At 32.3% G+C, this 27150-nt stretch overlaps 2 protein-coding genes and 1 long non-coding RNA gene across 3 annotated transcripts; 2 read left to right on the top strand and 1 right to left on the bottom strand.

Moving 5' to 3' along the window:
- Positions 1 to 787: 787 nt before the first annotated feature.
- LOC105224071 (kinesin-like protein KIF14) lies at positions 788 to 26686 on the bottom strand. The gene is made up of 5 exons (XM_049461750.1): positions 25111 to 26686; positions 5784 to 6397; positions 5534 to 5717; positions 2995 to 3354; positions 788 to 1819 (listed from the first exon to the last, which is right to left on the bottom strand). The coding sequence occupies exons 1-5, from the start codon at positions 26572 to 26574 to the stop codon at positions 983 to 985; spliced, it is 3459 nt and encodes a 1152-aa protein (XP_049317707.1). The 5' UTR covers positions 26575 to 26686; the 3' UTR covers positions 788 to 982.
- Positions 9211 to 17675, top strand: LOC105224070 (uncharacterized). Its single transcript, XM_011202042.4, has 2 exons — positions 9211 to 10076; positions 16437 to 17675. Exons 1-2 carry the CDS (start codon positions 9923 to 9925, stop codon positions 16715 to 16717), a joined length of 435 nt encoding a protein of 144 aa, XP_011200344.2. The 5' UTR covers positions 9211 to 9922; the 3' UTR covers positions 16718 to 17675.
- Positions 17904 to 20026, top strand: LOC125780120 (uncharacterized). The gene is made up of 2 exons (XR_007423566.1): positions 17904 to 19781; positions 19848 to 20026. It is a non-coding gene; the product is annotated as an uncharacterized LOC125780120 (long non-coding RNA).
- Positions 26687 to 27150: the final 464 nt, after the last annotated feature.

The raw sequence follows: 27150 nt of genomic DNA on the forward strand, positions 1-27150 counted from the left end.
AGAGTTGTAATCCTATTTCGGGTATTTTTTGGAATTGAGGTGGAACTATTTGTGCAAGGTTTTATTCTGACAACTTTATTGGTGTCTCATTTGTATTGTGTAAAGTGAAAGAGTCAGATGGAATTTAAAATTGTGTTATACGGGAAGTAAGTATGGGTGTAGTATGCTAATATTCACACTGTTGCATAAAGTTGTTAACAAAATGTTATACATTGATTTTGATTAATATTGGATAATAATACGATTTCAACTAAAGAGGGATTTTTTATTGTCTTATCAAATTCTATAAATGTACAGCCTTGAGAATTTGTGCGCTAGGATAAGTGCGCCGTCATTAAGACGCTTGTTTTTCTCGAAAATGTGTGTTTGAAGTCGGTTGGCAAGATTTCACAAGAATTACTCAACAGATCTTACCGATTATTACACTAAATTGATATTCGATTTTTTTTTCATATTCAGCTTAAGTCCAATGAGTTATGTCGCCGAATTTTTTAGTTTTCTCCCATCTGTTATAATTTATAAACTGTACATAAAAGTTTAAAAATAAAATTGAATTGTTTCTTAATATTGAGAATAATACGATCTTTCTTTTAAAATTTTTTAAAAATTATTCTTCTAATGCATCTACTTATGTTAAAAGTTATGACGGAATATGTGAGCTCGAGATAGTCTAATGAGTTGTTTTTCTCATGTGCTCATGTATTCATATCTTGCCGTTTTTTACTCAAAAGATTAGGAAATTTAAACAAAATATTTACAGAATAATCATTGGACCAAAATCATCAAATTGAACTTAATGTAATTGCATTTAATTTAATCGTTTTATTATAGTATTAAATTATGTTACATATTATATTATTAAAAATATAAAGATTATTTAATCAACAGTTTTATTTAAACAGTTAAGCGTGCAGATTATATAAAACAAAGATTTTACTAATAAAAAGAATATACAAACATAATATTCGTCTAAATACTAATCCTAATCTATGAGAAAACGTACAGCCTTTGGCATTTTAGCTGCCGGTACCTCACCATCCGCCATGAATTCACTTCGATCAAGATAAGACCGCATTCCATGCATAATTTTCTCAATTTCCATTAGTGAGTCCCTAAATCGTTGTTGTCCCTCACTAGAAATGTCGTTAGGTACATTTTCCTGCTCATTATTAAAACGATTACATAGCATTCTTAACCGTGAAGCGGAACGCTCCATATCACGTAGATGTATCAATGCCAATGCATTAAAATCACTTCTTAAATTGTTAGAATTCAAAGGTGTATTATTTGCGGTTAAGTTCTGCGATATATTTGGTGTGTTTTTTGGCGATGAGTCAATACAATCGTCGTACTTTAACACTTTCTTCGTTATGAATCTTCCCGGCAACGATGACTGCACGAAACATTCATCGTTACTTAAGGACGACGCTTTAATGGGCGATGGTGAATGTGAAGATGTGTTGAATAAGTGCAATTTATTTATTGGCTTTTTCAATAAAGCATCCTTGACAATGCTCAGGTTTAGTGAAATTCGACTTGAGTTTAGTGAATCGCTTATTGTTGCACAGTCGTCTCCTTCCAGTGGTTCCCAGTTCATATCTACACAATTGAACACATTATGGGAATTTAAATCCTCATTGTTACGCACCATATCGAGCCAGACATTAAGCCTAGCGATAGGCCATTCGGCTTTACGTTGATGAAGTTTATCATGTAGCAACACGACGGTATGGAATATTCCGAATTCGTCAAGAACCTGTGAATGTCGAAACTCTACCTGCATACCTAAACTACGGCACCGTTGCGTAGCTTCCTTTACCTGTAAATTATAATAAAATTATAGTTCGTTATCAAAAAGTGAAAATCAATGAAAAATTTTAGGGTGCTTAATAAATACAACTTATATTACAATAGCGTGTTAGATTCGGAAAGTAGAGAAATTACTGATACTTTTATGATTCGGGTTCAAACTTTGTTACTACTCTTTTTTTTAAAAGAAAGCCGGGCTTAAATACAAAAAGCAAGGTGCAACGAGCACATCTGCAACAACAATTTGTGACTCTTTTACATACAACTGATTATCTACCGCGTGTGAAGCAAACGTGTTTGAAGGCTCATAGCGTTATATTTTCATAATTTGTGCATTTTGGGATATACTATAGGGTGGGCCATCTAACGTTTTAAATTCTCACTGGACAATCGATAAAGATAACAGATTGTAACGCACCAGTCGACATATACATAGATGGCGCCACCAGAATCAAAAAATCCTGTTTACTTTGAAACGCACCTTGTACACGCAAAACATATTGCTACAGAGCATAATAGTTTTGTTCACTTTACGGTTGTTTGTATCACCTAAAACTAATCTAGGTAAACATAGGGTTATTTACATATTTTGTATTGTATATACATAACAGTCCTGTACATTCGTCTGTCTGTACAAGTTGCAAGAATATAAAATGTTTGGTTACATCCAACATTAGCTCTTTCCTACTTGTTTCAGTTTATTTTCATGCACTATTAAAAAATGCTTAGAATTCTTTTTATGTGTGCTCTTTTCTTTGATTAGCTATTATTATTATTAGACTGTGTGGATTGTTTTGTTCGTAAGGTAAGAAAGTGATAATAACTGAATAAAAGAGTCGTTGTTGTTTCCTTCTGACGGTAGTGTGGTGAGTGAAGAACTCTCATTGACAAATTTGTATTTACGAATGCTCATCCCCTTAAACAACAAATTTAGTATTGAGCACTAAGATAATCTAGTCTGCAGACAAGTTTATCACTTTCAATTCGAAAAATTGTACTGTTTAGACCTAAACAAATATGTACAATCAATTAAGTATCGTGTGTTTGCTGGCCTACTTTGAAAACAAAACGAAATTCCTATGCAAATGTAAATGTTGTAAATGTTTTAAATACTTAAACATAAATATAGAAGTGTAAACTGAATCATATATAAATTTAAATTGGATAACCAGATATAAAACTCACCATTAGCTGCGTTTTATGCAGACTCTTATCACTGGGATTTTGCATAATATTATTGATGTCATCAAGCAAATTTGATTTGAAAGTTGGGGTATAAGGTGTAATTACAGGAGTTTTGTCAGTATTATTTTGTGCTTCTACTTGAAATGCTTTTCGTTCCGTTTCGAGTATTTCTCTATTACATTTATATTTCAATTGCTCCAATTCCAACTTTTGCATGCGTTCATTAAAATTACGTTCATTCTCTGCACGTTCAAATTCTATGCGTGACAAAGCTGCGCGTTTTTCCTCTTCCAATTCGTTACGAAGTTTCTCTTCCTGTTTTAATAAAATTTCTTCATGAGCCATTTGAAAATCAACCACCTGTTAAATCCAAATAAAACAAGTTAATGAATTATGTATTATTATTATGTAGTAGCACTCCAAAGATGGAAGAAAGTATGAATATAAAATATTGCAAATAAAGTGTATTTAAGTCATTATAACCAACTGCATCTACATAATCGAGTGTATTGAGTTTTGTAAATCCGTATTCAGTGAGAAAAGTAAACACAAAATTTTGGGGTCACACAGTATAACTTCAAAACATCAGTTAAACAAGACGACAACGACGTCGAGGGTCAAAACTATAGTGTTGTAGTGTAAATTACATAAGGGTATGTATTTATTCATACTTAAAAGAAATAAGCTTTACTGTATACATAAAATGAGTAGTGAGAGAAATTGGGATTTGTTTCAAGAGAAATAGTTCATTTTATTAGTGCTCATTTTCGACATATAGACGTATTTTTTGAAAACTTTTAGACCACATGGATCAATAATTTATAAATTCGAACATTGCAGAAACAATATAATACCACAGTGATTTTAGATTAGTGTTGAATTTGCACAAAAATTTTCAGTTTTTACTGAATAAATGTAATCTATATCGTTTACTAAGTAAATGCTGCCAATCCAATTATACTAGTATAATTTATAATACTTAAATGAAATGTTCGTAGGAAAAAATGTTAGAAAAATTAGAATATTTGTTAATTAAAAAATAGAAGCTGTATATATGTAGGTATTTTTTCTTATTTTATGTCCATCAGGTACTTATTTTGTTAACACTAACAAGTAAATATTTGGCCAAACAATAATATTGCTTAAGAGTTTAGTGCCTTTTGAAATAACCAATATAATGACTAATACGCAGTACTACAAAATTCGGACAGGTGTTGGTATATATGTATGTATTTTAATGAGATAAAGCTTTTTTTTATCAGAAGTTCATTATCATGTTCACAAAGCACTCTTATAATTGTTTTCTAGAAATCTTGGATTTTTCTTTCGTATGTGTCGAAGTTATATACTTGTCTCAAATTACATATTTATTATGTAAATATATAGTACTTTAATCTTGAGGAAGATTAATAAGATAACTCAAACAGCCAGCAAGGTTATAAGCAATAAACTGTTATTATTACAAACTTTAGGGATCAATTTAGATTTTGTCTTGTTCGTGTTTGAATTCATGATCGACCATATGGAAGTACATACTTAACACAGTTCGGCTGATGTCGTTGTAAGAGTTTTATATTTCTACAAGCTTTTAAGTTTTTCATAAGGAAGAGCCCTTTGTGCATGAAATACATAAAATCGAGGGAAATCAGAATTTTCGAACATTCGGCAGACTTTACTGCATATACACTGGTGGCCACACAAACCTTACCATTCAAAATCGTCAAATATTGCGCATATTTGACTACACTTTACAGCGGTACGTTTATGCGGTATAGAAATTTTTTATTTAGAAATAAGTTAATGACATGTTATTAATCAAAAATATTAAAAATTAAAAACAAAACACATTTAGCTATAGATAAATCAATTGAAAGATAGTGAGCTTTACAAAATGAGCTCGAAATGTAAGAGACTGACATGCGATGAAAAAATTATATTTTTTATTTTTTTAATTTAATTTCAATTACACTATTATTGAAATTAATATTTTATTTTTATTATTTTTTTTAATTGAAACACTAAACATTTAAACATTAAAAAACTATAATTATAATTAGATAATATAATTTAGTTTACTTACGCTTACTAAAAACATAAAAAAAACAAAATTGACGAAAATCCCGAACGAACGAAAAAATCCGATAAAAAATTAAAGAAAGTATAGTGGTAAGGTTTGCGTGGACACGAGTGTATTATTGGTATGTGATAAGGGCAAAAATAGATAAAATCGAGTTACTACGATCGTCAACTACCGTATACTACATGACATCATTTTCGTTGATTTTCTAACGTTCTTTTGCCAGCATCTGACAGAATTTCACCGGCTTTGATTTCTGCATGTTGCAAGATTATAAAATGTTTGATTACACCAACTTAGTCCTTAATAACTTGTTTTAAATAAATTGTAACTGTTTTATCACAAATGAGCCTTGTTTTACACGGCTACTTCCCAACTAAATTGCTTGTTGATTAGACTTGAAAGGCATTGTCAAAGGACGAATGTCTTATAAATTTTAACTAATTATTTACTGAAACTCACCAAATTTTTATTTCTCTGACAGCAAAACGGATTTGATATGCGAAAATAATGTGTACCTCCGATCACTAAACGGTCACCATGAAACATTTTTTTACGCTCAGTCACAAGATCACCATTCAGATACGTTTCAAAATCGTCATTTTGTGGGATTATGAACAATTCACCACGTATATTTTCAATTATACTGAAATAAATTCATATAGGATAAAATAATATTTACAATAAAAATAAGAGCATATTATAAACATACCAATGGTGATAGGCAACCAAAGGGCCGTCAAGTAATATGTCCGGTTGACTACAATATGACGAAGTGCGCGTACGACCGATCTTTACTTGTCCTTCCGGTAATATGTAAAATAGTGTATTACTAAAAATTGCATCAGCTGTCAAATTGACAAGGCAGGCATGCTTTTGATCTGTCGACAATTCTAAGGCCAGACCCTTACGACGTAACAGTCGTAACTCGGACTTTCGCTGATCTTCAGCTTCTTTCAAGCGTTGCATCCAGGATTTTTGTGCTTTATCCAATTCTCTTTCGCGTTCAGCAAGTTGCTGTCGTAACGCCTCGACCTCACTCTCATCAACAGAAGTTTCAATAATTATTTTTCTAGGCGTTGGATTACTATTGGCCGACAAACGGCGTTGACGTTCATATTCATTTCTCAGCGACTTAAGGCGATCGACTTCTGCACGTAGCTCCCGTATTATTTTATCATGTGGTGATTCGTTCACTTTGACCCGATTCACTATTGTACGAGCTTGACAAGCATAACGTAAGGTAGCTAGAGTCTCATCGATATTTATATTGGCTGGTGAAATTGTGGCCAGCATAACAGTTTTTGAATTGCCTCCGAGGTTTTCCTAAAGTAAAAAAAAATGTACTTTTAGTAAATAAAAGTTAAATACATAGTTTAGTCAAAACGAGAAAGATACATATTAATTATTTTTTAAATGCCTTTGTAAGTACCTGGGGAATACTTATTTTAAACTTCAGCATTTAAAGCTTTTTCAGCTTTAGTTTCTTATATTTTATACTTTTGCAACATATTGCTACAGAGTATAATAGTTTTGTTAACCTAACGGTTGTTTGTATCACCAAAAAAACGACAAGTTGAAATCCGAGTAACTGTCTATCCGTCCGTCCATCTGACTGTTTATGCAAGCGATAATTTGAGCAAAAATTGAGATATCGTAATGAAACTTGCTACTTTTCCTTGGCAAAAAGAAGTACGAGTTCGTAGATGCGCGTAATCGCATCAATGTCACGCCCACAAAACGTTATTAAACGAAAACCTATAAAGTGCCACAACTAAGCACTAAGTTAAGATATAGAATTGCGTAGTATGTCACCTTTTAAACAGAGAATACTTTCCTGATAATAGTATGTCTGTGTGTCAAAATTGGGTTGAATCGGGTCAATACTTCCCTTAGCCCCCATATACATATGTAATTAAAATAAAGATTTTCGAACTTCTGGATGACTTTATACCGCATATATCGGCTAATATGTTAGTTATCCTAATAAAAATGAGAGAGCATGTTTTATTCATAATAGTATATCTTTGTGTCTAAAATAGATCTAATTCAGATAAAACATCTAATATCAGGATCTTCGAAAATTCGGCTGACTTTATTCCAGACGATTGGGACAGTATGTGAGGTACCTAGATGAAACACTGGGAGCATTTTATTAGTTTAAAACATATTAATTTGACCTCCAATAAAGAATTAATAATAAAAAAAAACAAATTTGATTGTAATTTATTAACGATTCCATCGAAAAATAAATTCCTTCGCAATATTTTTATAACCATATAAAGTTTCCTTTAGCACCTGAAGGAATTATTAAATATGTTATTATTTTATTCTCGCTAATTTATGATAATCAAGCTTGCAGATGAAAAAGTTCGTTCACATTAAATTCTTTCGTTAATTAAGCGCACAATTATGAGTCAGAAATGGTTTAAAAGGGTATTTACCTCTGTATTTAGCTTTCTTATGCATGTGTTTTATTGAAGTAAAGATAAAGCATTTTTCCGCTGTTTCTCAAATTCATTTAGAATAAATAATGATAAAAGAAGACTTTCGACTTTTTCATCCCACTGCTTTTCTATACCCTCAACATGGTATATTAAGTTTGCCACAAAGTTTGTAACACCTAGAAGGAAATGTCGGAGACCCTATAAAGTATATTCATATACGTATGTATAAATAATCAGCGTGACACACCTTTGACAAGATATCTTCTCAATTCCCACGACAGCCGGTTCTACGCACCGGAATTGACTGGGATTTTATCCGACCAAGGGCTGTTTTTTCGGCGATCTACAAGATATCTTCACAAAATTTGGCAGATTATTGTCCAGAGCAATGCTACGATCACGAAACAAATTGTTCCGATCGGACCATTAATATATATATTGCATATATATATACATATAGCTGTCATACAAACTAATTTATTAAAAGAAAGGTATGGAAAAGGTAATGCTACTATCAGATCGGGCAACTAAAGCATATATACATATAACTAAATATCTATGTATATGTGTCACAGAAGAAACTTAATAACTTTTCATCTGTGTATATTCACAGTGTTGCACTAACAACCGCTCTTTGTTTGCAAGTGCAAATTTAAATATAAACCTTATCTAGACTGTGCTGAAACCTGTAGTCAGTATTGTGAAACGAATTTCTTTTATCAAAAGAAAATAACAGCAGCATGAATGAACGGCCTCTGTTGTAATAATTTTCGAAATCGAATGTTTTGCACAATGCATTAAAAAGGTCATACCTTAAAGGTGGGTAGCATGAAGGCATATACTCTATTAAACCCACAGCGCACTTCTGAATTCGTACCTATACATACAAATGTATGTACATATGTATTACATACATATCGCTCATTTGCTGCAAGACCGGCATAAGTCAAAAAAATCGATTCTCCACAAAACGCGTTTAAATTTTTCAACTGACTACAATCTTACACGGTGACTCCAACCTTACACTTCTTCTCAAACGGAGCATATAAGAGATATTCATATGAATTTTTCACTCAACATGAAGTATGATATAACGAACAATTCTGCAGCATTAACTCAAAAATCACGTTTTTTGATTTATGCCGGTCTTGCAGCAAATGAGCGATATGTATATATGGATGCATACAATCAGAAAGTAATCGGTTGTGAAGATTATAACTTTTCCAGTACTCCGTTGTTTGGTTAATCACTCGTTCTAAAAACAACAACAAATGTACATATATCTTTATACGTATACCACCTATATATACATACATACTTATATGTACACGAGTTTACCTTCACAGCCTACCCCGTTTTACTCACGTACACCACTTCGCTCACTCTTTTTCGTCTTGAAAATCGTAGCATACGCCAACATACGATGGGGCGACGTCGACGATGAGAGAGATTGCATTTAAATCTTCGTGGTTTTCATTTGCGGGCGGTGAAGGTACTCGTATTCGGTTGCATTGGAGAAAACAACACGAGACTAGCCAGCGCAAAATAAACGCAACGCAAATATACTTGTAAATAAACTAATAAAAACAAATCAGTCGGCAGAGTCGCATACTCGCAAGTGCACATACATACATACACGTCATGAAGTCACATCAACAACGGCGAATCTATAAAAATACTCGTATATGGAAAGCGAAAAGCGTTCGCTGCTACAGAACGGTGAGCCATATAGCGGACGAGACAACAAATTCAGTTCAGTCTCTTGTGAGAATCCAACAGACAATAAAGTGTATTTTTTACGATTTTTAGCATTTTCGCACACAACTACTATATACTTTTCGCATTTAACGAATGGTGTGTTAAGAGTACAATTTTTCAGTTCATTTAAACAAAAAAAAAAGGAACACGTTTAAGACAAGTAAAAACAGTGTGAATGCACGCATGGTTATAAAAAGATATATTTACGCCTAGCGATATAAAGTAAAATATAGAGAAGACTATATATATGCATATATTTTTTACAAAAGTCAACAAACGCCCTCGACAAGCACATTGGTTAAGAAGAAAAAAGTGTCAAGTGTACAAATAGTTGTAGTTCAACGACAATTTATGTCTGCAACCACGGAAGTGACTGCAAATTTAAAGACATTTCAATACGTGAAGAACTACGAATCCAACTTTGGTTAGCATTTTACTTGGAGAAATAAATACGCACAATTTCAACGAACATAGCAGAAATTGTTTGTTTGAACCCAAATCTATACAAAAAAAAAAAACAACAACGAAAAGCACAACGAATACGTAAAAGTGTCCGCAAGACTATTGGAGCCAACACAACTCGTTGAAATCAACATCAAGTCTAAAAGCCGAGTGCACGAAGCGTACATTATAGTAAAACATTAACATGGATGTATGGGGTGTTTTTGTTGGCGATTCGACTATGTCGTACGGTGGGTCAGTACGCGGCAACTACTACCGCGACTATGAGCAGTTTCCCTATGGTTCGTTGGAACATGGCTCGAGTCCACCATCTAAGGATTCCTACAGCAAGGTTCAAGGTAGGCAAAACACCTACAAATATACACACATTTGCGCACAAAAAGGGTAAATCGAGTTAATACGTTGTTGTTGAAATGTTTAACGATTTTCAACTCACCACAAATGACTAATACTAAAGTAATAGTGGAAAGGGGCAGAAGTGGTATCGAACATAACAACTTTTATGTATGTGCAAACAGTTGAAAATTATAAAAAAAAAACAATGAAAAGGTCATCAGTCTGTCTAATATATAAATACATATAAGCTCGTATAGAAGTATTGTATCAGAACACGCCCAGCTAATTATCATACTGCATTGCATTAGCAGTATTTATATATACACATACATATATAAAACTGATACATATGTACATACAAGCATATGTTGGCCTACCCGTTGGAGAGCACGTTTTGCTAACCTATTTATAATACCTATGAAAACACATTCATATACATATGCAAACTTATCAAATGTGGTAACACATTTGAGTGTTTTGATGAATTTTATATTGTGTAGACTAAAATTAAAATTATAATTATTCTTAGTTTTCGAGATAAACTTTATTTTGATAACATGCTTATCTTAGCTAGGCAAAAACATTTTTTTACAACGCAATAACAACTCAAAAACGTTAAAAGATATTTCAACCTGTTCGAGCCATAATGCGCACATTCACTTACATATATGGTACATACTTAAGTATATATATATAATATAAGTATATAAAGTGTATGTAAATATCGACTGGTATGCATATACATACGTGAATGCATTGGTGTTGGTGTGTGTAAATTTCTCATCTATAAATGTAAACAACATTCAGTACAAGTGGCTTTTAGCAGTTGTCAGTAAAACCATAGAGAAATTTTGCTAGCATTTAGATGTGAAACTAAAATATATATACACAAAAATTTATTTTTATAATACACATACATATATACATATATAGTATATTTGTACATACTTAAAATACAGTTGTGAGTGAGTTTGCGCGGCTGCGCGCAAAGACATCTTCCAAGAGCCAAAATTTTAATGCCATAAGAGACTAAATTGTTAGTGTTCTTCAGTTGTATGCAGTGCGGGACACAACTAAATCATAATTTTTACAATCTAACTCAAACCATATTCAACGCCTAGCAGCTTAGTACCTTGCTTTATGATTCGTGTCGCTTAGAGATCAAGCAATTTAAACTAATAAATCAAGCCAATTGACCTTGTTAGATTACCATCATATATATTTGTACATATACACTTATGTATGAAAATACATACAAATGTGTATTCTAATACATACTAGCTACCATACATTCGCATATATGTATGTTCACATTAAGTTAAATAAAAAAATACTAATTAGAACGTATGTATATAAAGGAGGTATTAAAAACCAGGTTAACGGCGATTACGATAGTATAGTCTATAGTATAGAAAGATTTTCACTGAGATTTTAATATCTTGTAATTAATATTCATTGGATATATAGAAGGTGTCAAACTAAAACTAAACAAAAAACTTTGTAAACAAGTAAGGCAAAGCCAGGTTCGGGTGTTGCCCAAAGTTATATACATAAATCGGAGTTTGTAAGAACGTGATCTAATTCCATTATAAAACAATTTACATTTTCATTATATGTATAACTATTCGATATTAATTTGTATACAGTTTTACTTTCATGCTGAGAGTTTGAATTTACTGTTGTTTATGCTATCAGTACTAGAAATTTATGCTAAGGTTATTTTTATGTGAACAATTTCGAAAATGACAAGCGCGTATGATGTATACAAAAGGTGCTATTCAACATCAAATGAATGCCGATCATCAATATCGATCAATGTCTGGGTCTGATTATACATATGTATGCATATAATTAAGTACTTAATTGTAGCTTTATTGCCATTATATTATTATTCATTGTTCTAATTGAGAGATTTGCGTATAAATATAATATTTTATCTTGCACAGATTTCAAATCATAAGTGTATTTTAGAGAAAATATTATATTACAACTTTTATGCAAGGATTTTTACCCAAAAATCCTGTTAAATTTTTCTTCGAATGCATTTTTTTTTAATTTGTTTGAAATTCATTGAACTGAAGACAATGTATACTAAAGTTTTTAGAGCCGTTCACGAAATTTGCTTGGATTTACAAAATAATTGTGTATATTGTTGTAATACTCAAGAAATTTTTGCTTAACGCTTTTATGTGTCTTTCATAGTTGAGTTAAGATTTAGTAGAACTCATTAAACAAGTATCAAATTCTGGGAAATTAATACAACTTTTGGTAATATATAAATCAAGCATGCAAGTATGTATGTATATAGTAATATTAATACAATTACTATGAAATAATTAGTACAATAGACTAATTCAACAGCAAATTCCGATTTCATTGACTAAATCTCTGACATCTGAACCAGTTTTATTTATATACGTATGTACATATATAGTATATGGGTATGTGCAAGTATACTATATATAAACATATATGTACACACATTTACAATTAAGTTCATTTGATTACAGCGGAGATCAAGCGTTTCGACATTGGTAAACTACTAAATGAGCTCAATTGAAATACAGTTTTCCATATAAATGAATTTAGTAATCCGCGGATAGTTTCCAATTTAGTTGAAAAGCTCTCTTCTCAGAATTATGGCTACTCACTTTGGTAATAGACGTGTTTTATTTTCAAAGAACAAGTAAGATTGACCGCAAACTCTGAAAGAGGTGAAAAACCGCGATTGCAATTTAAGGTGACACAATTGGATTACATTTAGAGGGAAAACTTGTCACTGTATGAATACTTTTAATTTTTTTTATTTTCTTTTATTTTATTTTTTTTTGTAGTTTAATATTTAAGCATTGTAAAATAACAAGAAATTTAACGCTTTACAAAAAAAAAAAACTAAAAACAAAGTTTAAAAAAACAACAAGATATGTTAACTTAATTTTGTTGGATCAGTGTCAATGACAGATATATACATATATGATATAGTGGTCCGATCTGAACAATTTGTTCGGGTATTTTAGCGCTGCTTTGGATAATCATCTATACCGGTTCGATCTATCGGGGGTTCCGACAAATGATTATCTTTTTGGAGAGAAAAGGACGTGTACAAAATTCGATATCTCAAAAACAGAGGGATTAGTTCATATACATATATACAGACAGATAAACTTAGCTAAATCGACTCAGCTTATCATGCTAATCATGCATACATTTATGTACATACTTATATCTTTTGTGGAGTATCCAACGTATCCTTCTAAAAGTTGTTATACTGTTTTCTTTTAGTTGAAAATATAAATTGCATAAAAATGGGAATGTCTAATATATAAGTATGTACTCGTATCTATATTTCTTTTAAAGTACCGTTTAGCTTTAGATTAAAGAAGCAGCCGCGCATTAACAGGTTTTATAAAAAAATGTCAAAAGAAGCTTCATTGCCAACAATGTAGCACTACAATACTCTGATATATGTATGTATAAAACTATTATATAATTGTATATTTAACTTTGCCTTTTTTATATTTCGAATGCTCTTCAACTAGATCCAGACCATTCTCTGAAAGTATTTATAAACGTGTATAGTCCACATGCTTAAAAGGTTGAAAAAAAAAATTAATAAATATACACACATACATACATATGTGCATGTATAGAAAGCACTTTACCTGTATCACTATATACCCAGTACAAAATTATCATTTGAAGTTGAAAATTAAATATTTTACTATCGGTAAATATTTCTAATCACCTTATCAGGGACTTTATATATGGTTGTTTGTATGTATGTTTCTAGGTGTGTCGTATAAACGTCAAAAAATCGGCATTTGAAAACAGAATTATAATTATTATCAAAATATAAACAAATAAACATATGTATGAATGTGTATATATATGTATATGCAGAAACACAATCATGTGTATATAAAAACAGATACATACATATACATATGTATACACGTTGTATTGTATATGTAAAAATCTAATCTATATTTTACGAAATTCCACTCTGTATTATATATGTAAACTTAGTAATAAACAAATATGGTATATTTACAAATATATAGTATATATATTTTAATCACACTTACATACATACATAGCATATACTATAAACTGGCATGTGAACAAACTAAATATTTGTATAGTTCAAAAACACGTTGTCTTAATCGTCGCTTAATCACACAATCGCATGTGACTGTTGATAAACAGACACACTATGTGGTCACATAGGCTTTGCTCACAAGTCAATTAAAATCACATAAAAAGCAACTATTTCAAAAAATGTGTTCTACTTGCAATTATATAGACAAATAGAAACGCTTTTGCATAAAAGTGTGTCATTTGAAATAGTTTTCTACGAATCATTAATATTTACTATATATCTATTTGTATTTAGTACCTGTATATGAGTGCATGTAAGGCAATATGTTGACAGGCGTAGGCATGTTTATTTATAGTATGTTTTTTATAGTAAAAAAAAAGCTTATCAGCACAACAAGGTCAATCTAATTAGGATTATGACGCAAAAAAAATACTACACTGAAAAAAAAAGAATATTTTTAAAAATTATAAGAGCTTTTACTAGTAATTTTTGGAAGCGTATTCGATACTTCACTCAGTACTGTATTTTAACATACATACATATTTATTTAAATAATAATAAATTGGCATATACATATGTTTATTTATATTGAATTCACATTTTGTATAACCAGTTCACTTTACCTGGCATTTGTAACACTGACCAACAATTTGATATACATACATACATACATATACATATGTATACATATAGTATAAGCTAAACAATTACATGCGGGTCGATATATTTGCCTTTGACGTCAACCAGGAAATGAGATTATTTAATTGTTTATTTTTGCGAAGTTTTAGAAACCTGCAAATATCTCAGTGAATTGAAGGTCATCTTATTCTGAAACGCTTGCCCAGTTTGGAGGGAGAAGTTAATTTACAAGTTCAATGTAGTATTGACGCACTTTACGTTAAAGCACAGAAGATGTAAACAAGCCTTTATTTATTCGGAAAATGTTCAACTAGGGCACATAAAAATTAAATATGATATAAAAAATATATATGTATATGTAACTCGTAAGTGTAGTTCTTGGTTTTGCCTTTTGCACTAAAACTAACATTTTTAAAACTATTTGAATACTATGAATTTAACCATTCGCCTTTACTTCAGATAAATAATCTCTAATTATACCATGACAATATTAAATTTGCCACGAAAATTTTAACACCCGGAAGTAAAAGTCAGAGGCGCTATAATATATACATGTATATAGACATATATAGTATTACATATATATCTATATGTAAATGCATATAAATGATTAACATGACGAGCTGAGTGGATTTAGCAATATCCGTCAAACTGTTTGTATAGCAAACGGGAACTTGTCCCTCCATTGTTTATTAAAAATACTGTTTTATGTTTTATTTTGGATTTTAATATTTAATCTGAAAATTTATTTTATTACAATATTTGTTTAAGATAAGAATCTGCTAAGCTGCATATGATTTAGTTTAAAGTTGTGCTGTTATAGTGTTATTCCCTAAATATTTAGTAGCACCAGATAACTGCTATCATGTCAGATTATCTTGTAATGCATTTAGAAACTTCTAAACTGCGAAATAATACAAACGCAAGTATAAGCGCCACGTGAGAATTACATAAGTATATTATAGAAACATAAATACGAAAACAAGTTCAAGTACGAGCAGAATATATGTATGTACGTATGTAGTATGTATACCAGTATTAGGCTTAGACCTATGCATATACACTCGCTCCCACATGCATATATGTATACTTGTATGTATGTATGTATGTAGATAAAATTAGAGTTAGCAAAAAATAATCTCAGCAATAAGTTAAATGAGCAAGATTATTTAAATACAAGTATCTCTATGCACAAAAATTCAAAACTAAATCTCCTTTGAACTTATATCACATATGTACATACTTATATGTATGTAAATTTATCACGCATGGCAATTGTAGTATATATATTTAAGTGGTATTAATTTTTTTATGTCGCACATGACAGTACCCCAGATTGAGTAATAAATTTGTTCTGAAAAGTACCTGGGTACTTAAATATTTATCTGAGTAAGGCCTTGTAGACACTTGTTGTTATTGCACACGCGCTCCCAATTGAAGATTTTTGCACGGTTAATAACCTCAGTTGCCATTTCAGCATGGAATAACCGACGTTGCGCGTTCACATAACAAAGAACTTAGTCACGCCGCTTAATACTTGTATATGCGTAAATTACTAATATAAATAGATGAATGTTATTAATTTTTGGTTCACAATTGGTTTCCTTTTCTCATTTTATTACAGAAAAATGCAGACAAGTGAAATCGGTAAAGGCGCAAAAGAAAGAGTGCCCATTCTGTAAGGAACAAAAAAAGCGGCCACTCACTAATTACATGCGCAAACGCGAGTCTCGCAAGCACCACGATAGCATTTGCGAGGAACACGAGGAAGAAAATGAGGAAGAAGCCGAGGAAGAGGAGCAGTTGCAGGCGGTGACCATAAAGGAGGCGGCAAATTCACCATTGCCGCAATGCGCCAGCACACAAAAGTCAAACATCGACAGTTTGAATCAAAACGCAAAATAAAATAAAAGTTCCGGATATTTACGACGTGCTACAGTAGACCTTTTTCTCTAAAGGACATGGTAAAAAGAGATTTGCGATTAACAATATTATAAATAATTCATTATATACTATGGATTTAAAGACGATTTTTCTATAAATGCATTTCAACGCGTGTATGTATATATGTATGTATTTAGCAGCTTCTACAGCACAACAACAATGACACTACCATTTTCCGTATTTTCTATACATACATATACATATGTACAAGAATATGAAAATTAAACAAGGAATAATCACAATAATGTTAAAGTAGTAAACTAATTATTATATATTAATATTCATTACCTTACGTTCGAGTACGTGTAACAGCAAACAAAAACAAGTAACACACAGATGTATGCATTTCTTTTTACAATCGTATGTTTTTTGCATATTTGCATCCTACTGAGAAAAAACTGGATTTTTTTTTATATTTACTATATATATTATTATTATATGAATACGAGAATATAATAAACATTAATATTTGTAGGAGAGAGACTGAATCAGGCAAGTTAATGTTTTCAATATAAACGAAATAATTTATCATTTTTATTACTAAAACCTTCCAAATCAAGATTGTTTACTATTTAAAGAAAAAAAAAATAAAAAAAAAATGTGAAAATAATAAAAAAAACGACAATTTACAAAGAAAAAAATGCATAGACGCAATATATTTTGGAGAGGCGTTAGATCTGTCTATATTAGACAACACATGTAAATAAGTACATGTTATATTATGTGCATATGTCAACTGTATTGATATGGCTTCTTGTTACTGATTATGTTTGTGTACAATTTGGAGCTTTGATAGTTAACATATTTGAAGAAAACGATAACTAAAATATAAATGTTGTATCTGTAAGTTGATTATGTAATTATATAGTATGAACAAATAAAAAACGAATAATAATAATATTAATTGAATAAGATAAAACTGGTATTATATTTCATGAGTTATATTTTATATAAGGGAAAAGCATAAGTATAAATATATATTAAATGAATTTGGTCGGGTTATAACGCTTCTCACACTGCTTATACTTCCATAAGACAATTTTAACTTGATTTTACTGTCTGTGACAGTAATGGTATTTATAAGTAATTTATATCAACTCCCGATAATATTGTGGAAATTATTGGGTCGTTTTTAGTAATTGCTGATTAGATGTGGTCTCCGACGTTACTTCCTTTATGTTGAAAACGTCTTGGTAAACTTAATATAATGTGTTCAGAGTATAAGAATAGGGGGACCTGTATCTATAACATATTGATGAATTCCAATGTACTGCTAAGAGCCATTGAGGCGATATGATCCCTGTTTTGTAGCTGCTGTGCAGTCTAACGGCAGGTGTTCGGGAGTTTCCAACTCCATGTCACAGAATCGACAGTTATTGTCAATATCTTTTCTGCTTGCTGAACAGCTCATTTATAGTATGAGGACCAACAATGTAGAAGTTTCCGGTCCTACCATTATGTTGGCAGCTGCAGTGCGGGCAAGCTCGTCAGCCAGTTCGTTCCTGTCTTTACCCTTGTGATCTAGCAACCAAATAAAATGCACTTGGCTACAACCTGGTAGGCTGTTCTGCCGTTCTATGCACTCCTGCACCAGTAGCGTTTTAATCTTATAAGCGGAGATCGCTTTAAGTGCCGCTTGGCTATCGCTGAGTATGACTATACTTGCGTTGGAGGTTTATCTCTACACAACGACTTTTTAGCAAAGGCTTCTGCATAGAAGATGCTCGTATAACTTCTCATACATAGTCCTGTGACTCCTGCACCATTTCCCTTCGACTTTTTCAAGCCATTGATATGCTATCCCCTTAACAGTAGGTTGAGCGTGGTATCATTTCATTCAGCCTGCTGACAAGGGTAACTTTAAACTTCCTATGTTGGATCTGTTATTATTATGTTTCGCAATCATCATGCGCCTAAACTGTGTAATGGAACCCGACTGATTGAGACGCAGCTATCGAATACAAGCTGGCAGTATGCTTGATTCTACGAACTCCTTTGAGTTCCAACGCTTTGCCATTTCAGTTCAAACCTATACAGTTTCCAGGGAAAATTGCATTTGAGATGACAATCAACAGGACACAAGGATAGACGCTAGAAGTGTGTGGCATAAATCTGGAAATGCCATGTTATTTGGAAAACCATCTTCTCTGTACACTTACGCACCGGAACGGAAACCAAAAAATGTTGTTTATTAAGCTGCGTTGCATTGAAAGAAATTTAGAAAAATCGGAAAATAAATAATTTTCAACACGATATAAATTCAACTTTCTTTTCATTTTAAAACACATAATTTCACTAAGAACAACGACTGCGGGGCCTGCTAGTATCGTAAAATAACGAATGTTGATATCATATGTAATGGTAAAGGGACGACTGTCGTGTAATAACTTCTTAATAACTCATCGTTAAATATTATTACCAGAAATCATTTTGGTCTATAATATGTCAGTTTAATTCAAGAGTTTTTGTTGTTGTTGTTGTAGCGGCAGGATTTTGCCGAGTTGACAGTCCTTGGCCGGATAAAAATCAGGGTGCGTTCCGGTTACGTAGACCCGACTGTCGTGGGAACGTAGACCCCGTTTGGATCGGTAAGTGTTAATCAAGAGTAATATGAAGCGTTTAAAATTAGTGTTAAAAAACTCTTAAATGTGGTAAATGGATAATATGTAGACCAAAAATAATTCAAGTTTTCAATATGATTTATGAAAAACATTTCAGACTTGTATGGGAAAAAAACTTTGTGGTTAAAAGTTATATATGAATTTAATCATGTGCACATGATACACAAATATTTTGTGGTTACGATAAAAATAAATGAATGGAAAAAACAATGCGACCGCAAGTTTAGCTGAGTGCACTCATGAAGAGCAAATAATTAATATAAGTACAAAATAAGCACGAGTTAAGTTTCACTATAATTCACAATACCGTCGTGTCCACACATATGTACATACTATAGTTTCAGACATGTTTCAAAAAATACTAGGCAATAAAGCAAGGCAATCCAATGAGAGTGCAAAGAATGGTAAGTAATTTAAAATTTGTATTTTATTTAAACAATCGTAAGTATTTGTGAAATCTTTTTTTTTAGATAAATCGCTGAGGGGCAAACCAAAAGCGAAATCATGCAAATGTGTGCCGCAAAGCTGCAAATGTAAGATACGAAATGCAGTCAAGCTGTTGGCCAAGCAACGTTATCAATTTAGATCGAACGAAATTCTTGTTTGAATGTTGAATTACAAATAAAAAATATTGAATTTCTAACATTAATTGTGATTGTTGACGCTATCGTGGCTTTTAGAGGACATAAAAGTGAACGTTTTACCAAACTAGTTATTTGACTTTAACCGGGAAAACGATGAAATAAATTTGAATAGTTTTATACATCCTAACACGTGGTGTAACTAAAAAAATACAGCTTTTAAAATTATTAAAAAATGTGACTGTGCTTTATACAAGATCATTCTCAAAAGAAAAATGAAAATCTAATTACATGAATACATCAGAGTTTAGTAACTATGGAAGAGTACGACAATAGTGTTAACATTTACGAATTCTTAATACTTATAACTGCCAAATAGGAAACGAGTTTTGTATTATTGTTGGTGTAACCGCAGTAAACATTAGCAAATACTAGTTTTTCGGGAAAGATACGAATTTTGCTATTATACAATTCGAAATTCGTAGAGTTAGCGGATCCATATTTTTATACCCTGAACAGGGTATATTAAGTTTGTCACGAAGTTTGTAACACCCTGAAGGAAGCGTCGGAGACCCTATAAAGTATATATATAAATGATCAGTATGTTGAGCTGAGTCGATTTAGCCATGTCCGTCTGTCTGTCTGTCTGTATATATACGAACTAGTCCCTCAGTTTTTAAGATATCGTTTTGAAATTTTGGAAACATCATTTTCTCTTCAAGAAGCTGCTCATTTGTCGGAACTGCCGATATCGGACCACTATAACATATAGCTGCCATACAAACTGAACGATCGGAATCAAGTTTTTGTATGGAAAACTTTCACATTTGACAAGATATATTCACGAAATTTGGTACATATTATTTTCTAAAGCAACAATGTAATCTCCGAAGAAATTGTTCAGATCGGATTACTATAGCATATAGCTGCCATACAAACTGAATGATCGGAATCAAGGGCTTGTATGGAAAACTTTCGCATTTGACATGGTATCTTCACGAAATTTGGCATGGATTACTGCTGAAGGTAACAATATAACCTCAAAAAAAAATTTTTCAGAACGAATTACTATAGCATATAGCTTCCATACAAACTGAACACATAGAAATGCACCCGTGAAGAGTATTTAGCTGCGGCGCAACCGAGGTTAACGTTTTTTCTTGTTTTGAAATTAGTTTTATTTATCAAAATTTAATTTTTTTCTTCTAATTTGCTTATTTCGAAATATCAAAACTCAAAATTAAGTCTAGTAACAAAAGTTTTCGAATTCAGTGATAGCACATTATGCGTATTCGTATAGTGTAGCTGATTACTGTTTTGGTGTTGTAGCTGTTACTTTCTTATATCGTTATAATGAGTAGAGCGTCAGTAGCAACAACTTACATTATTATTAAGTTAACTTTGCGTTTGAGTGACAAGTCATCATTTCCTAATTAAATTGAATTGGCCAGTAAATAGATGTATGTAAGTAATATTAAACAAGTAAGAATGCAATGCAACCGAACTTTTTATACTTGCAACTTGCAAAAATGAAAGTCAGGGAAATAACTTAAATATTTGCACTAAGCGAAAGCTTTAGTAGTTTAAGTGATATGTATGTACATTAAACTTATTAGAGGGCAGGACCACGCCCACTTTTTCAACATTTTTTTGCTCACTTGCTACTGCGATCCATTGTATTAACTTACAGTTTTATATCTTAATTTAGTGCTTAGTGATGGCACTTTATAGGTTTTCGGTTAATGGCGATTTGTGGGCGTGGCAGTGGTCCGATTACGCTCATCTACGAACTTTTTTTGGAACTAAGGAGCCCACATACCAAGTTTCATCGAGATAACTCAATTTTTACTCAAGTTACAGCTTGCATGGACGGACGGACCGACAGACAGACAGTCAACCGGATTTCAACTTTCCTGTCATCCTAATGATTTATATATATGTATAACCCTATAACTATTTCCATTAGTTTTAGGTTATACACACAACCGTTAGGTGAACAAAACTATAATATTCTGTAGCAACAGGTTGCAAGAGTATAATACAAAAAAATTTTAAATAAGTATTGGAGTATTTGTAATTTTATATTCCTTTCAACACCATAAAGGAAAAGAGTAAATTATTTAGAATGGTTCGTAAAAGCCACTACACCGATGGAGGAAAATAATACAAATTCATTGCAAATAAGTTAGGGTGGAGGAAAAACTTTCTAACTAACGCTCTGAATCAAAAAACTGAAAAAAAATCCATGGTTTTCAAAGAACTGGACTGATTGCTGATCGCCATATACTATTTCTGGACAAATTGCAGCGAAAGTTATGCTAAATGTCAGATTAGGGACAATTCGGCGTCGATTAGTGAATGGTAATCTACCGGCTCGTAAAGTTAGTAAAATTCCTCTTGCACAGAAAGAGAAAGCTTTCTCCTAGCAAAGCGCTGGAATTTCATTCTTGATAGACACAATGACCGCCTTCATGTACAAAGATATTTTGCAAAACGTTATGCTACCATCTGCTGAAAAAAAACGTACCGCTGCGATGGTGTTATCAACAAGATGTCGACCTGAAACATAATCGAGGTTGGCATCTCACTAGTTGAAGGTATCAAATGTGACCTGCAGTGGCCTAGTCAATTCTCTGGGGATTGAGAACTTATGGAGTGACCATAAGATCAGATTGGCAGCCCTCAGAACAAGTTTTTATTAAAAAAAATATTTTATATCTATTATTTTGACTAATGGCTATTTATTGTTTTGAAAAAAAGAACGGAATGAAAGATTTCCTACACATTAAGGTTTAATAAAGCAAAGCACAGATGCAACTAAAACTAAAACAAAATTGTTTTAATTGCAAATATTTCAAAGTTATTAAGTAAAAACTGTTTACACCTATTATTTTGCCCTGCTTACACCTATATTTTTGTTTTGTAAGTTTAGATCCAGGGTTCCGGTCCTACCATTCTGGAACCAGCTACAGAGTATGCCAACTAGTCAGCCAGTTCGTTGCTGGCTACCTGGCGTCCAATTGAGGGGCACATATACCCGACTGTCGTGGAGGCTTGAGGGAATTCATAAAGTTATGTGATTAGATTTGCTTAAAAATAGTTTTCGTTTGTTTGAGACCAGTTTACAAAGATAAGTTTTATCGCGTTTATTGGACACAATAAATTATTTTTGTATAAAAGTATAATTATATAAGAGTACTAAGTAGACTACAAAAAGTAATAATTGGAATTGACAAGTACATATTTACAATACATTTGATACTTGAGAACGCCTGAAGTTGTAATATTATACATACTCTTTACATATTATACACACAGTAAAGCACTTAAGTGCTTCCTTTGTGTGTTATTGTGATAGATAAGATTCTTATATCGTTATCTTCAGAAATATGAGTACTATGCTACATAAAAACGAAATGATAACATGCCTAACTTATACATTTTTCTTTCGTAACATAGATGTGCAATAAGCAGATATATGCTTATATAGGGTGGGCCAAATAAAATTTTAAATTTCGAAGATAGGGCGTATAAGATTGAGTGTAGCGTTGCTCCATGGCACGTAGCGCCGTCCTGTTGGAACCAAATGTTGTCCAAGTCTTCCTCTTCAATTTGCTTGAAGAAAAATTCGGTTAACATTGCGCGATATCGCTCACCATTGATGGTTACGGTTCCTTCTTCATTTTCGAAGAAAAATGGTCCTATAATTCCACCAGACCAAAATCTGCACCATACAGTGATTCGTGCTGAGTGCAATGGCTTCTCGACGATTACGTGTGGGTTTTCTGTGCCCCAAATGCGACAATTCTGCTTGTTAACGTAACCATCGAGGTGGAAATGAGCCTCGTCCGAAAAGATGATTTTTCGGTAAAATTGACCATCCTCGGTTAAACGATCTTCTGCCCAATCTCCGAACTGTAAAATAGTGAATAGCGACCCATTTCGTAAATTTTAGACTTTTTACTGAATATCTGTCACTTTCCGAATGGTATTTGACGTTTCCAATGTCGAAATATAGATAATTCGAATTTAAAACGTTAGATGGCCCACCCTATAATACGTTACTTCAAATCGGGAAAATATGTATTTGAGCCGTCCTTGCTCGACCATGTCTAAACTCTGCTCTTTTGAAAAAAAATTTAAGTAGAATTTACTAAAATATCACAAGTTTATTTCATTATGCCCTTCTATTCATTTATACGCCAAACCACAATGCACCACGCATTCAGTCGAGTTATTTTCAAATATTATTATTATAACGAAATTACACAAATTTTTGCCATTATTTTGAGTAGTGAGTAAAATCGATTTCGAAAATAATTCGGATCAATCTTTAATATGAAAAAATGGCTTATGGTAAACGGCAAAATTCTTCATGAAAAAGCTGAAAATCATAAAAATTATTAAAGGAGACTGTATTTTATATCGTTTTTCAATATACATATATGCCTTGAAAATATCTGGACCCAACATAAATGTGTTGATTGAGAAACATTCGAAATGTGCTCCCAGGTATACATATGATGCAATTTTCTGTTTTTCTTTGTTTAAATAAATAAATAATAAATAATAATAAATTTTTACACTTGTTGTTGGATTTCATACAAAAATGAGTTTACACATTTACAATTCTCAATGCTATGTTTTCGAATCGTTATAACTTACAACTTTATGAGACTTGTGAATTGCACAATTATATTACAAAATTATGATAATCGTGAAAGAAAATTATTTACTCTTGTCATATTCAATAAGCAAATACTTCGCAAGCAATACTTCAACTCGTGCTTATTGGTAATTTTGCCTATTGTACTTACATATAATCAGGCTACTCCAAAACGATTTTACGAAAATTTTACGCTACTTATGCAATAAACACCGAAGCCTTGTTAATTTATACTTATGTTTTTGCTTACGGAAGGGGTTAGGGTTTCAAGATAAAAAATACTTTTTTTGCGAATTTATTTCTTAAATATGAATTAAGTAATTTTATTCGGACCTTATCCAATGACGAAGAAATAACAAGGCGCTTAAGACATGTAAATTTTTTCTTTGGACAAAAGAAATCGTGGAATTAATAATAAAGGTTTCACTATATTTAAACAGGCTTTTTTTAAAGTAGAATTTTGTAATTATTAGAAGGGGTACTTACCCTCAAAAGCCATGTAAGTACACTTTCACGATATGGTACAAATACCGATCCATTTACTGTGTTTTTCTTTGAATCTGCTAAGGCGGCAATTACTTTGCCCAATGTCAATAGACTTTTATTTATACTAACACCTTCTCGTATGCGATCACCATTTGAGCCCACCATCGAAATACGTTCACTGCCCGCTAAATCAACCAAGCTTATTCTACTTCGACGAGTTTGACGTGTACCAGTCTCTTCAGATTTATTTTTCGACAAATCATGGCTAATCTCAGTCAAATTTAAAACAATATTAAATATCGAATGAGAACGTGAACTTTTGTCATTCATTCCTGTAGCCGCAGTTGCACGTTGTGAGTTACCTACGGCAAGCCAATTGCGCATTGCTTCGTACGAATCTACGGGATGAATACTTAAATCAACTACATATGGGCCCCAAATAGGATGTTCTCGCACTTTCAAAGCAGGTCGATTTGTGACGCTTGTTGATGTTGGTGTACTTGCAACATGTACGCTTCCCACACTGCAATTATTTTCTGAATTTGCAACGCAGAGCAAATCATGTATTTTCTCATTATATATTTCAAAATAACTTATTTCGATCTCTGCACGAATTGAATGTTTCATATTTTCCAAACGCTTAAAAAGTTCTCTACAAAAACGTGGTATTATACCGGCATCTGGATGTGGTATGCTGTTGCCAGATGCATCATCGTCTAAAGCCTCAATACCCATCATACTATATGATTTTCCAGAACCAGTCTGACCGTATGCGAAAAGGCACGCATTATAACCTTGAAATGCTCGATCTATTAAAGGCATCGATGTACCTACAAATACGTCGTCTTGATTTGCGTAAAATTCATTATCGGGATCTGTAGAATCGAATATGTGATCATATGTAAAGGAATGCGTAAGTCCCGCAGTACAATCAGCAGTCATGCCGGCCGAAACAGTCAGCTCATTCCCGCAAACACGAACAACATTTGTGACTTTGGCCAGCGAACACTCTTGAGCATTCAAAGGGCGCACCCGTACTGCAACTGTGAGATTACTTATCTCTGTGTCATCTACTATTTGACTTGTTGAAGTGGCTTCAATATTTTTCCCTTTCGATTTTGTGGCGGAGGTGGTTGAATATGGAGTGCGTACTTTATTCAAAGGTGTCGACATCACATTCCGGAATAGTGATGATGGTGTATAACACGCATTAATTGCGGTCGAACGTGGAGTAATCCGAGGTGTATTCAAATGATTATCGTCACTTAATACTTTATTGAATATTCCTGACTTAGTTCCACATTTATCTTCCAAATGATTTTTGTGACCAGACTCTGCTTTATGTACAACACGATGCCTTAGACCACTTGGAGTCAGTTTGGATCTTCCATTCATAACTGGTGTTAAATCCCCAGTCGAAGTTGTATTTGACCGATACCGAGTAGACACACTTTTGCCACTCATAATTATAAAGTTTTTAAACAATAATGAACAGGAATTCAATCACTAGATAAATATTTTAAACAATTGAACGTTTACATACAAAACGCGCGTTCTGTTGATTCGAATTATTTGAGAATATGACATTAATGCAAATGCACATTTATCGATATTAAAACAGGGTGATCTTATGTCCTAACAATTATTAACCTCCAACAAATTTTGCGTGTACACATGGTAAAATTAGAACTAATTTATTTTTAGGAAAGATGTTGTGGATATATGCATTAAAAACCTAAACGAATGAAATTAATATTGAAGATTATTATATTTTTAATATTTTTTTGTCAACTTATGGACTTTAAGGTCCGATTTCACAATGTCTGATTAGCAGCCATCTGTCAGTTATAATCTGGTTAAAAAAGGGTCTTTAACGAAATAAGGACAATTGTACATCGCCTGAGAAGATGCGACAGTTGATTCTGGCAGTTTATCATCGATTCGATTCAGTCCTATTCTGAGAGAACATCACAATTGATTTGTGAGGAAATATTTGTGAGGTTTGTTGTGAGGTTATTCCAGCTCAAAAGTCACAAGAAA

This window comes from Bactrocera dorsalis, unplaced genomic scaffold (assembly GCF_023373825.1).
Source record: "Bactrocera dorsalis isolate Fly_Bdor unplaced genomic scaffold, ASM2337382v1 BdCtg097, whole genome shotgun sequence".
In the NCBI taxonomy this organism is placed as follows: Eukaryota; Metazoa; Arthropoda; class Insecta; order Diptera; family Tephritidae; genus Bactrocera; species Bactrocera dorsalis.